At 38.3% G+C, this 12976-nt stretch overlaps 1 protein-coding gene across 1 annotated transcript in view; it reads right to left on the reverse strand.

Annotated features, from left to right (window-relative positions):
- ELL2 (elongation factor for RNA polymerase II 2) overlaps positions 1-12976 on the reverse strand; it is a 77552-nt gene that overhangs the window by 27488 nt on the left and 37088 nt on the right. The window contains exons 3-4 of the mRNA XM_030817075.1: positions 7081-7202; positions 1426-1589 (exon numbers count right to left, since the gene is read on the reverse strand). Coding sequence (XP_030672935.1) covers positions 1426-1589; positions 7081-7202 — 286 coding nt within the window. The remainder of the gene's footprint in view (positions 1-1425; positions 1590-7080; positions 7203-12976) is intronic.

The raw sequence follows: 12976 nt of genomic DNA on the forward strand, positions 1-12976 counted from the left end.
TTTTGATGGTTTCAGTTTTCTATTCCTTTGTCAAACACAACAATTTGCCTCACTGTTTATAAAATGGTGGTATTGGGCAGAGGAAAACATTTTCCAAGCAACAGGGGTAGATCATTCATAGTTTGTACTTAAATGTAAGTGTGGTAGATCTTGTGTGTTTTAAAAACAATTTGAGATTTAGTCTACTAACCCAGAAAGTTAATTAAGTTACTTCTGAGGATAAAGGAGAAAGAAAGGAGGCTGGAAGTTGCTACCTCACTCAGCAGTCAAGAGAAGGTAAAAAGTCTCATTGCTAGTAACTTACTGAGCAGGGAACTAGGCCCCATGGGTACAGATATCTGGGGAGGGGATGAACTGTTGTTAAACCAAACTAAATGTATCTAAGCTAAGCACCAAGCCCCAGGAGCATTTGCTTTGTTCCAAAGAAGTACTTATTAAAGACACTAGTGGAGCTTCTCAAAGCTGAATATACTGTAGCTGGATCAGCAGTGGGAAAATACAGAAGTAGAATGAAGCCAAACCTTGGAAAGATGCTAGTTAAGGGACTTGGTTCTTCAAGAGACTTTTTGTGAGCGTTTAAGTTTCCAAATTAATATCCTTTCATCATTTACTATAGAGTGACTTGTGTTATTAAATTGACCAAGGACTCAAAGAGCTCCTCCTCACTCTTGATAATTCTATTACTGTTAATAGTCACCATGAATTGACTCCTTAAAGTTGTTAAGGTCACTGCTCATAAAGGAGAGACTCATCTTGCAAGTCTGGTCTTACTTCCCTTCAATCTGACAGACACTTGAGTGAGCTAATGATAAAAATGATGGGGGTCGGATAGGGTCTTAATTAATGGATAGATGAGGATGAGGATCACAACTGAGGAACCAAAGAGACATCACTCTAATGCTCTGTTGTAATGCTTTGCTATAAGCACATTTTATATTTTTGTAATGAAAAATCCTTGTTGTACAAAGATGCTCTGAAAATGTAAGCAAAATCTACAACAATGAGATTATCAACACATAAATTCTACTAATAGATTTTACTATAAAAATAGCCCTACAAAAAGGCAAAACAAGAACCATAGTATCCATCACTGAAATTACATCATCTAGTGACAAAGAAAACACAACGGTACCATGATTGCAACTTCACGCAGTAATGTGACCAGATCCCAGTAACTATAAAATAATAGTAAGTAGCCAACGGAAGATTCAGGATTTAGGAAAGTCATAGAACTTTAAAATATGCTCTTCAATTTACCGGCAGTCTGAAGAGAATAAATAACTTTGTTTTCCTCACCATGTTATCCAAAATGTTCTGAAAACTAGTTTCTGTGTTTTCATTAAGTTAATATTACTGGTATTTACCTATGGTGATCTTGAATTACTCCAGTCAATCAGCAAGAGGAAGAAAGATATCTATACAAACCTACATATGGTCCACCAGGTTTGATAACTTTTGTGCTTCGGTTGCGGGATTCCTCCTCTGCCTGGGTCATTCTTTCTCGTGTCATCTGATACGAGTCGTTTGTTGCACACACTGTAATTTTATCTTGTATAAATCCCAGGCAATTGAGCTGGGAGGCTCCAGAGCTGTCAAGTAAGTCAGTGGCTTTGTTAGACATGACCTTCATTTTGTACAATAAAGGCAAACAAGAATTATATAATCCTAAAATCAGCAGCCCAACTAAGTTTGCAATCCTAAAATAACTAATATTAATTTTTAAATGTAAATGCTATTTAAAATATCTAAGATCCTTCTCTTCACATCACTTTTTTTCATATTCTTCATCTAATGGATGAAGTGAGCTCTCAGAGACCAAATCCATAAAATTTTGAAAAAGAAAAAAAGACCAGTATCTGGAGCGAGACCAGAGTTCTGATGGGCATTGTAGTTCTTTTATTTAACTGTTAACTATTTTAAAGAATTATCTAACACTGATATGAGGCAAGTTAAAAAGTTTACTTTTAGTAAAACCACAATATACATGCTTTGAACTGACTAGTTGAAATGGACTCACCACACATTCTTTTTTATTTTAAATAAGATATTAATTTTAAGGCTAAAATACTGACGAACATTAAAGCTTACTTTAATGTTATTAGTCCAAAAAGTTCCTAAAAATTTGCAGAATTTGTATTTACTTTGTTAAATCTCTATATAAGATCATCTACTTATATAGCAAATGTTGAAGAAAACACAGAGCAAATGATTTTTATAGCAATTTTTTTTTAAGGCCAGGCACGGTGGCTCATGCCTGTTAATCCTAACACTTTGGGAGGCCAAGGCAGGTGGATTGCTTGAGTTCAGGAGTTTGAGACCAGCCTGGGCAACATGGAGAAACCCCATCTCTACAAAAATTAGCTGGGTGCGGTGGCGTGCGCCTGAAGTTCCAGCCATTCAGGAGACTGAAGTGGGAGGGTCTCTTGAGCCCAGGAGGTGAAGGTTGCAGTAAGCTGAGATGGCGCCACTGCACTCCAGCCTGGGCAACAGAATGAGACCCCATCTCAAAAAAACAAAACAGAACAAAACACCTTTTATTGAAATAATCATGAATATTAACATGGACCTACAAGATGGCTCTGTTTCAAAGTAACATGTTAATATTAGGGGGATCATGGTCACAGTCATAACTGGTATTTTATAAAGAAATTGCTATGGCCTGAAAACAAACTGGAATATAAAACTAATGAAAGTGACACTACAGCTCTGATCATCTATTTCCAAACTTCATTAGAAGTAATGTTGTTATAATACAAAGAAATAAGGGTTGATAATTTTTTTTTGAGATGGAGTCTCGCTCTGTTGCCAGGCTGGAGTGCAGTGGTGCAATCTTGGCTCACTGCAAGCTCCGCCTCCCGGGTTCAAGCGATTCTCTTGCTTCAGCCTCCCAAGTAGCTGGGACTACAGGCACATGCCACCACACCCAGCTAATTTTTGTATTTTTAGTAGAGACAGGGTTTCACCATGTTGGCCAGGATGGTCTTGATCTCTTGACCGCATGAACACTCGCCTTGGCCTCCCAAAGTGCTGGGATTATAGGCGTGAGCCACCACACCTCGCTGATAAAATCTTTATAAATTGCTAATAACTGTCTTTACAAATGCTATTTAAAACACACACACACACACACAAAAAAACAGTTAATTCATCTCATAAATACTTATTGGGCAGGGACTGCATGCCAAGCAATGTGTGAAGCATAGAGGTTGTGACAAGAACTAACAGTTGTGGTCCCTCCTTCAAGGAACTAATGGGTGACAGGATGGGCAAACTGGAAATCACAACACAGTGTGACAAATTCCAGGGAGCAGAGGACTCCCAGAAAGGTAATCTCACCTGGACTTCCCAGAAGAGGTGATGACTGAGGTGATCTAGAAAGATGACTGGGCAAGGGGGAAGAAGAATGAAAGTGTTCAGGGAGGACAACTAATCTGTGCAGGCCCAGGAAGAGCAAAAAGAAGGTTTTCAAATTGTCCAAAGAAAGTTGGGAAGGACAATTACAGCTGAGGCTGAAGAGGGAATGAGAAATACATCACAAAGGGCTCTGAGGGTCATGTGTTACAGGTTTTGGACCTTGTCTAAAGGATAACGAGTGGCTGAAATCGGGGGAGAGAAAATAACTCATTTGTATTGCAGAAAGCTCAATCTGGATGGAGGATAGATTGAGAGGAAGGGGGACACCCGAAGGAAAGAAGAGAGGCCAGTTAGGATGCTACTGAAGGATTACAGGCAAGAAGTGATGGCATGAACCAGAGGAGGGCAGTGAGAGTGTAGAATAGTACACAGCTTCCAGAGATAGTGGGGAAGTGGAACTGACAAAATGTGGTCAGTAGTTAGCCACAGTCAGAGAGAGGTGGGGGAAAAAAAGTTAAAGATCATGCCCAGGTCACGAGGTATATGGAACTGCTATGTACTGAAACACTGAACACAAGATGAAAGACAGGTTGGGAGATAGGACTAGGACAAGGAACATAAGTTCAGTGTTGGAGATGGTGACCTTGAAGGAATGAGGAGAGAAGGGGTCTCAGGAGGGAACCAACTGTGAAGAACACTAGTATTTAAGCAAAAGGAAGAAAAGAAGACCACATGACTGAAAAGCCACAGCTACAGAGGTAGGAAGGAAACCAGAAGAGTACTGTGTAATGTAAGCCACTGGAACAGACGCTTCAAGCAGGAGAGAGTGGTCAACAGTGTGCAACACTGGCAACAAGTCCAGAATAATAAGGAATCAGTAACACATCCACTGGATTTTGGGGGCAGGGAGGTCACAGCTCCCTTGGGGAAGCAGTTTCAGTGGAATGGTGGGCACTGAAGCCAGATTTTGGGTTGAGAAGTGAATGTAAGAGAGGTTGTTTTTGTTTTTTACTTTCTTTTTTAATAAGACAGACTTGAGCATGTTTGCATGCCAAAGGAAAAAAAAAACCACTGAGAGAGGAATGCTGAGAGAGGGGAAGGTAATCCTCAGAGGAAGTGGGAGAGAGGGGGGAGAATGGGAGAAAATGACTACAATAGAGTGAAGGTCTGGTGGCAGAAAGTTTGTATTTCAACATCTCTTCCTATTATTTACTAAGTAATTTACATAGTGAGAATAAGCTGAACATACTGCCACTCATGCAAAGTCAGAAAACAGATCTTTATGCAAAACAAACGGAGCTAAACGCTGTAGGCAAGAAGGTACTCTCTAGAATTCTTCACTCGTCCCTTCTCAACCGAGTTACCCTGAAAGTTTAAATATTTTAGACAAATGTATATAAATGCTCCTTTAGTCTTTCTCTAGCCTAGCTCACCATTTCCTTCACTTAAGTGTGCATTATTATACACTATAGGTCCCAGACTATATATTTTTCACTAAGCCTGAAAATGGGTAGATTTAAGGAATTTTTGAAAGGCAATTTTGACTGTGAGATTGATTTCATTTTATATATGAGAAAAGTGAGAATCAAGGAAGTTGAAAAATATAGATAAGAAGGCTAGTTAATTTGTATTTGTTGAACATTTGTTTACTGAGCATCTGTTTTTACCCTTTTATCTCCAGGTTGAGTCAATAAGCATGTATTTTGAGCTCAGTCAGCACTGTGAAATTAGAAAAAGGGCGTAAGAAAGCCTCTGACCTTGAAGAGCATGCACTGTGGTCAGAGAGAAAAGACCCATAAGGAAAATGGAAATTAAATTGAATGGAAAAGGTGGAGCCAGATTATGGACAGGTCAGCTTGCCAGCCTGCAAAGTAAAAGCCTGAGAACAAAAGCCAGTGCTTTTGTTTTCCTAGTGGCAGACTTCAATTTATACCCTTACTACCTCATTTTATAAAGCACCTTGGATTATACAGAGGGGATACATTTGCCCCAATATTCTCACAATAAGTGTTTCTATTCTCTTACTGCATCATATGTAGTTTTGTAAGTGACCTTAAATCCTTTTCCAAACAAGGAAGGTAGAAATAACCACACAGGGTATTTATAATGTAAGAGTAAAGCCATATTACTTACAATGATATGAATGCTTTTGAAGAGAGGATTAAGCTCCTTAATAAAATTCCTAAGGGGACATTGTTCAATTTGATATCAAAATGTGCTCACTATAATAAAACAACAATCTAGAGACAAGCACCACAATTAAAAATTAGTGTGCCATGTTGTGTGTAAAGAATACTGGGGTAGGAGTTAGAAGAACTCAGTTCTCATTTAGCCCAGCCACTAACTAACCAGCTACATAACTCTGGATAAATCACCTGTGAAATGAAGGGACTGACTCACACAATCACTAAGGACCCTTATACTTGGTGATTCTATAATCTATCATAGTGCTGATCAACAGAACGTTTTGCAAGAGTGAAAATGTTATATAACTGTGCTGTCTACTATGATAGTAACATGTAGCTACTGAGACCATAAAATGTGGTTAGTGTGAATGTGCAATGACGTTTTAAATTTTATTTAATTTTTTATCAGTTGAAATGTAAATAGCCAATGTGGCCAGTGGCCCACACAGTGGACAGCACAGAAAAGTCTATATAATCTACAATACAGCAATTCATGCCAAAACTAATTTAAGTTTGAAGGTGGGTAATTTTCAGAAAGCAACATGACTATATCCTCAGGGAAAATGACAGATTAAATAACAAAAAGTTACTTAGTCACCTTAAATGGGAGGATAAAGGTAAAACTCTGTCAGTGTCTTATTTTGTATCTCTGCCTCCTGTACCTGCTGGAAACATAACTTTGCTTCTTCTTTTCCCCCACATTGAGCAAGTACTTACATAGTTTCAAGTACCGCACAGATAAGTCACAGAGATATGCTGGTCTAGGGTACTTGGGGCCAATGTCAAAGCCTTACATGAGGAGGAAATGAGAGAGACCCCAACCTCCCTTGTCTATATCCAGGGGCAGAACAAACTCCTGCTCAAGGGCCTATTCTTTAATCAGAAACAACCAAAGCAATGAAGAGTGAAACAAGTGGCTTATTGTTTACAGAGGATCTAAGTAGATAAGCGTTCCATGGTACCCTAGGGTGTGGGTGTGTATATTCTTGTCTTCCCCCCTCCTTTTTTTTTTTTTTTTTTAAGAAGAAGAAGAGACTGCTTTATTGGGTTAATTTCTAGTTTCCATGCAGCTGTAGAATAAGGATGTTTAAAAATCTACCTTCTACCTTAGAACATGGCTTGAACAGGGAAGAAGGAAGACAGCATGCAAGATGGATATTTTTAACTTCTTTACCCTGGAGTATGAGCCTCAGATATGCTATAAGATTCTTGCTTAAATTCAATGAATTAAATATTTCTTAAAAAATCCTCAATTTGCCTTTAGTTTTTAAAAACCGCATTTTTATAGGTAAAAAACATCTTCTGTACCTTAAAAGCCCCATTAGACAAAAATCTTTGAACTGTTGTGATTATATCCCCATTACAAATGAAATTTCTATTACACAGTAGGTGCTTAATATTTTTCAGATAAATAAATGAGCTCTGTAATTCAATTTAATACACGTTTATGGATGACTATTATGTATTTTATTGTTTAATTTTCTAAAACCCTCTCAAATAAAAAATTTTTCCCCTTCGGTGTACCTTGAAAAGTACTTACCTGGAGAATGTTTGCTGGATGCAGTCAAAGCTGCCCTGAGGGTTGTCTTTGCCCACATTTGACAAATAAAAGTTAAAGTTATGAACTTCATTGAGGGGATCATTTTTGGGAATTTTGACAAGCTAAAATGAGGGGAAAAGAGAGAAACGCCTCAAATTATAAATTTGCCATAGAAAAGTCTTAAAACTGACTTACTGGTTTTTCTAGTGAAAATCATTTTAGACCTAAGCCCTTTTGATATATACATCCTCACAGCATTTAAATGACCAAACAATTCAAGGCATCTGGCAAACATGCCTATAACTTACCAGATTTTTATTTCCATTTTCTACCTTTAAGTGTCAGTAATCACTTCTGCTCAATAGTTTCTATTAGTTTATAAGAGGAACCCTTTTCATTTCAAAGTAGCAAATGGTTACAGTTCATATGAAAAAGTTATTAGTGAATTTGTAAAAAGCTCTTCCTCTTTTGAGCTATACAAGTTTTGTCTTTGGCTTACATGACCCCTTTCTAAATAGCTTCTATATATTGAAGCAATCTCTGAGATAGAGTCCATATCCGAATCTTTGGCTCTTATAATAAAAAAACACATTTCATTTTAGTTCTTGCTTCTTGGAGTAGTATTTTTGAACAAGAGTAACAGCATAAGGTTAATGCCATAATTACAGTCACAGGTAAAAACTGCTGCCCTAAGATGCCATTATACGTCCTCACATTTACAGAAACGGTCTGCAGCCTACAGAGATGATTCTGTAGGTCACTCCTAGGCTAAGCCCCAGGCAACACTGTGGAACAGGCAGATGTATTTTCTTCGTTGTTGTTGTTGTTATTTTTATTTTTAAATTTTTAATTAATTAATTAATTAATTAATTTTTGAGATGGAGTCTCGCTCTGTTGCCCAGGCTGGACTGCAGTGGCGCAATCTTGGCTCACTGCAACCTCCACCTCCCTGGTTCAAGCAATTCTCTGCCTCAGACTCCTGAGTAGCTGGGATTATAGGTGCCCGCCACCACGCCTGGCTAATTTTTTTGTATTTTTAGTAGAGACGGGGTTTCACCACAGGCAGATGTATTTTCTACACCCTTGTTCAACGGCTGGCTTCCCTACTAGATGGGAAGTCCCAGGAACAAAGGGACAGAGTTGTTAAAGACCACTGAGGTACTGCATTGGCCACATTGCCTGATACGTAGTAGGGGCTCAAAAAAGGTGTGTACAATTGGAATCTTCTGTCCTTCAACTGCTCCACTCTTCCTAGTGTCTGAAACCTTTCCTCCCTTGGGTCTGCATGGTGTTAGGTGATAATTTAAAAAAAAGGATTAGTTAGCAAGAATGTAAAATATGACTTAACCAAACTTGAGCTCCCAAACATACAGTCTTAGCAATTTAGCAGACAAGTAGGGAAGGGAAAAGTGTTTTATAATCCTCATTCTCCAAAAAATCTGTCCTTTCCATTATAAGATGAAGACTCAGCACTAACTTGCTGCTTAGTGTGTATGCACTCACACTCATGAATGGGCACAGGCATGGGCACAGGCATGTATGATTCCTGCCTTTGCTCTGCCCTGCAAGATAACCTGCAGCCACTGACTTGCTCAATCTAAAAGTCTCCCAAACCTTGACCTACAGGAAAGAACTGCAGCCACCAATTCCTGCCTTCCCTTCCTCCCAACCCTGGAAAAAGGTAAAAAGGTAAGAAGGGAGACAATTTGTAGTATCTGGCACATAGTAGACATATAATAAATATTTGTTGAAGGAATAAATGAACAAGAAGAAATAAGTCAAAGAAAAATGTTTTTTGAAAGGAGATTCAGACGACTTGTGTAGAGCTTTAAAAGGTCAAATTTCACCAAAGATACTATAGATAGATAATACTCCATAGAGCCTCCATCATCCATGAATTTAAACTATCTTTGACTCCCTATTTTAAATTAGAGACAACTCCTGGCACAAGTTTCTGTGTTTTTTATCTATTTTATAAATATCTTTTGAGGGCCCTAATGTTACTCTTTAATTCCCAAAACTTTCCCCAGTTCCAAAGTGCTGTAACTTTGTGAACAAGTCTTAATTGACTCTGTAGGTAGGTACTCATCAGGCTGTCTTACTGGGTGTGCACATTCAGCACCTAGTTGGCATACATATATTGGCAACTTCTTAATCCTACAGCAGTAGAGGCAAACAGGAGCCAAAGGAATGCTTGTGTCAGGCACAAGAGAACATAAGGCTACCTGCATACTGGTATAACAGTACTCACTAATGTCTGCTTTTGTTTTTCTGGGAAGAGCAGGGTTCTGCTGACAGAGAAGGGATATGCCTAGATAGGTAAGAAAGATGTGGACACCTGAATGAAATCCCCTCCCTAGGCATGACTCATTTAACTTCCATCCATCTTCTCCCCTAACCCTTCATCTAGATCTGCAGAACCTGGTTGGAGAAATTTTTAAAGTGGTTTTAAAGAGGTCTCATCTCCGTATGATATTTCATCTTCCTATCAGGCTCCAGCTTCAGTTTAGATCTAAAGTTTTCCCTACTGCATAGCTCAGGTTTGGGAATAAAGCAGTACTTCCATACCTATCATAGAATGTAAGACCATCCCATCTGGTAGACTCTAAATTGCATTTTTTTTTTTTTTTTTTTTTTTTGAGACATAATCTCTCTGTCGCCCAGGCTGGAGTGCAGTGGCATGATCTCAACTCACTGTAAGCTCCGCCTCCTGGTTCACACCATTCTCCTGCCTCAGCCTCCCAAGCAGCTGGGACTACAGGCGCCCGCCACCACGCCCGGCTAATTTTTTGTATTTTTAGTAGACACAGGGTTTCACTGTGCTAGCCCGGATGGTCTTGATCTCCTGACCTCGTGATCCGCCGGCCTTGCCCTCCCAAAGTGCTGGGATTACAGGCGTGAGCCACTGCACCTGGCCTAAATTGCATTTTTAAAAGGTTGAATTGTACAGTTTTTTTCCCCCTATTTTTCAAGAGTGATTAGAGTCTGTACTCAAATTCTGCAAATGTGCAGTGTTCTTTTAGTGAAAACTTTTAACTTAATGGCTGCAGTCCTTTAGTTCAAATGTCCACTAAACAGAGTGTTACAGAAAGATCTTAACAAACCTTTGTTACTTAAATGTAGCTTTTTCCTTTCTCATCCTCCAAACCACCCAATCCTAACTTCTTAAGTAACATTTATGCTTTTTAAGGTAAAATAATTATCTTTCTATGCATTTTTTTCTCTTAAAGCATTATAGTTTGGCCTGATGGTGGACACAGAAGACTTTCATATTCTTGTTTTTTAAAAGCTTCTTCAGTAGGAAAAAAGCTACAGATTTAAAAAATATGATCATGACCAGAATAGAATCAGCTTAAAAAGAAACAAAGTTTTTAACAAATCATAATCCATGCTATGTACTCACCAAAGTGTTTTGAAATTTGTGTTACACATAGATTAGAACAGTGGTTCTTAACAAGGGGCAATTTTGTCACCCCAGAGGACATTTGGTCTGGGAGGGTGCTATTGGCATGTAGTGGGAGGCCAGAGATACTGCCAAACACCCTACACTGCACAGGACATTCCCTCCAATTACGCAGTACAAAATATCAGTAGGGCCAAGGCTGAGAAATTTTGGATTATAAACAGAAATAGGTCATCCCCTTAGAAAAGAAGTCAGAGGCTGGGTGTGGTGACTTATACCTGTTATCCCAGCACTTTGGGAGGCTGAGGTGGGAGCATCACTTGAGCCTTGGAGTTCGAGACCAGCCCGGGCAACATAGTGAGACCCCATCTCTATAAAAATAAAAAATAAAGTGAAAAAAAAAAAAAAATAGAAGTCAGAATTCTGACTTCATTGGTTTCTGAAAGTCAATGAATAAGTGGAGAAAAATGGCATATATAAAGAAATATATAGATATACTTACCCCAAATATATATTAAATAAATATATTTACCCTAAATATATTTATTTAGGGTACCCTAAAATAAATACCTATTTTATTTCAAATGAAAGGATCCATTTTAACTTATTTGAAATACTTATTCTAGCTTTATAACTTTCCAATCAGGAGGAACTGAAAAGCAAAGATAAGCAGCACACACGAGCCATATTTAAAGAATATTTAGCTATAGAGAGAATGTGAAGATTAAGTTCCTACTACAAATAAACTGCACATTCTTCTAAGTACCACGAAGCCGGCAAATAAACAAATGGCTTAATGGGCATTATTTAAAAATACTTTTATTGGAACACCTACTCTGGTTTTTTTTTTTTTTTTAAAAGGTCTTAAAAATATAACTTACTATGAACAAACTCAAAATAAGAAGAGATGATTTGAAGATAATGAAAGTGAATCTTGGTAGAATGACACTCTCTGAGAATTCTGTTCCCCTATTAAGTTCTAAAAGCCTCTGGCAATAACAAGTAGAAAAAACTAGTGTAGTTTTCAGCTTAAAAAAATACACAGTAACTTATCTGCAGAATGCTTTCAATCCCTACCATTTTTCCTTATTCTTACCATATGCCACACACAATGATAAGATTCTCAGACTGCTAAAGATCAGTAACAAACCACCTCTGTCCTCAGCTCTGATAGCAGAACTTCTCAACAGTCTCTCCTACCCGTGCGTAACACCATGGGTATATTTGAGCAGTATGCAGACAGGGCAGGGGCAGGCATCAGGGCAAATAGTGTTCACTTTGAAACCAAAGGGTGACTCTTGATGCATGTCATGAGTTTCTTTGCAGCTATGGAGCTGCAGTGGAGCTTAGAGGTTAGGGAAAAAAGGGACATGGAGCCCAGGCCAATCAGAGTTCTACATTGCCTTTTCTTGGTAGTTTCAGAGCAGCATCAATGCAGATGTTATGGTCTGAGCTAATCTGAAGCTTTTCAAGAGCAAGATGTTTTCAGGCAAATTTTACATCCTTAAAATTTCAAAAGGGTTTATAGACTTAGTGCATCTAATTTCTTGAAGATGTATTAATTAGACACAAAGTTAATTGTATCAATATCCAAGTACACTCTTAAGAATGAAATGGGTATATAAGGTAGCACTTATGTTTATGGCTGGTAAGGCTGTGTAACAATTTGGCCGATGGACAGGAAAGCAGGAGACTTATTGGAAAGAGCAGGTAATATATGACAATTAGGGCAGGTTGGTGAGAGGGAAGCTTTAGAACTAAACTATGGCAACTTCAGAGCAGACCAGAACCTGCGGGACTGTTGAAGGCCAGAGCTAGGGTGGGTCTGAGACCTTGTCTAATCTAGAGCCATTCAGGCAGAGTTTCAGAGGAACCTGTGCATGCATCAGTCCCCTCTGATATGCAGGAGCCTATTCCATTGGGTATCTAGACAGTTCTTTTTTCCAAAATTGTTATGAAGCATTTTCTTAAAAACTAGCCTTCAGGTTCATGAAATACGAGGAGGAGGAAGTGAAAATGTACTGACTGCTACTGGTAGACCTAGGGTCAGCTTTGAGGACTGAGGCAACCACCACAGGAAATAAGTTTTGAGGTCTGATTTTGAAACAATATTGGAAGACCATTCCTTTGTGAGATAGAAACTTCTCTATTTTAATTTTAGTATTTTAAGCTTTTCCTACAGGTCAGTTGGGAATAACTTTTTATTTAGGGACTCACAATCTTGAATTTTTAGCTAAATGACTTAAGAATAAAATATTATTTTAAAAGTATTAAAATGCTGTGATTCCAAACAGTTTCTTGTTCAAGATGAAGAATATAAAAATATACCACCATGTCTCGGCAACTGGAAAAGCAGATTTTAATTTTCATTCCAAAAATGAGAGACTGAAAATCAAAGGCTTAGGACCACAATCCACAACCCTCCTCCCAACCTCCTGTCTGTCTTTGATAAAAAGCTACAAAGAAAAAGTTTCAGGAAACTTTCAGACATTT

The sequence above is a fragment of the Nomascus leucogenys genome, chromosome 2, assembly GCF_006542625.1.
Source record: "Nomascus leucogenys isolate Asia chromosome 2, Asia_NLE_v1, whole genome shotgun sequence".
NCBI lineage: Eukaryota > Metazoa > Chordata > Mammalia > Primates > Hylobatidae > Nomascus > Nomascus leucogenys.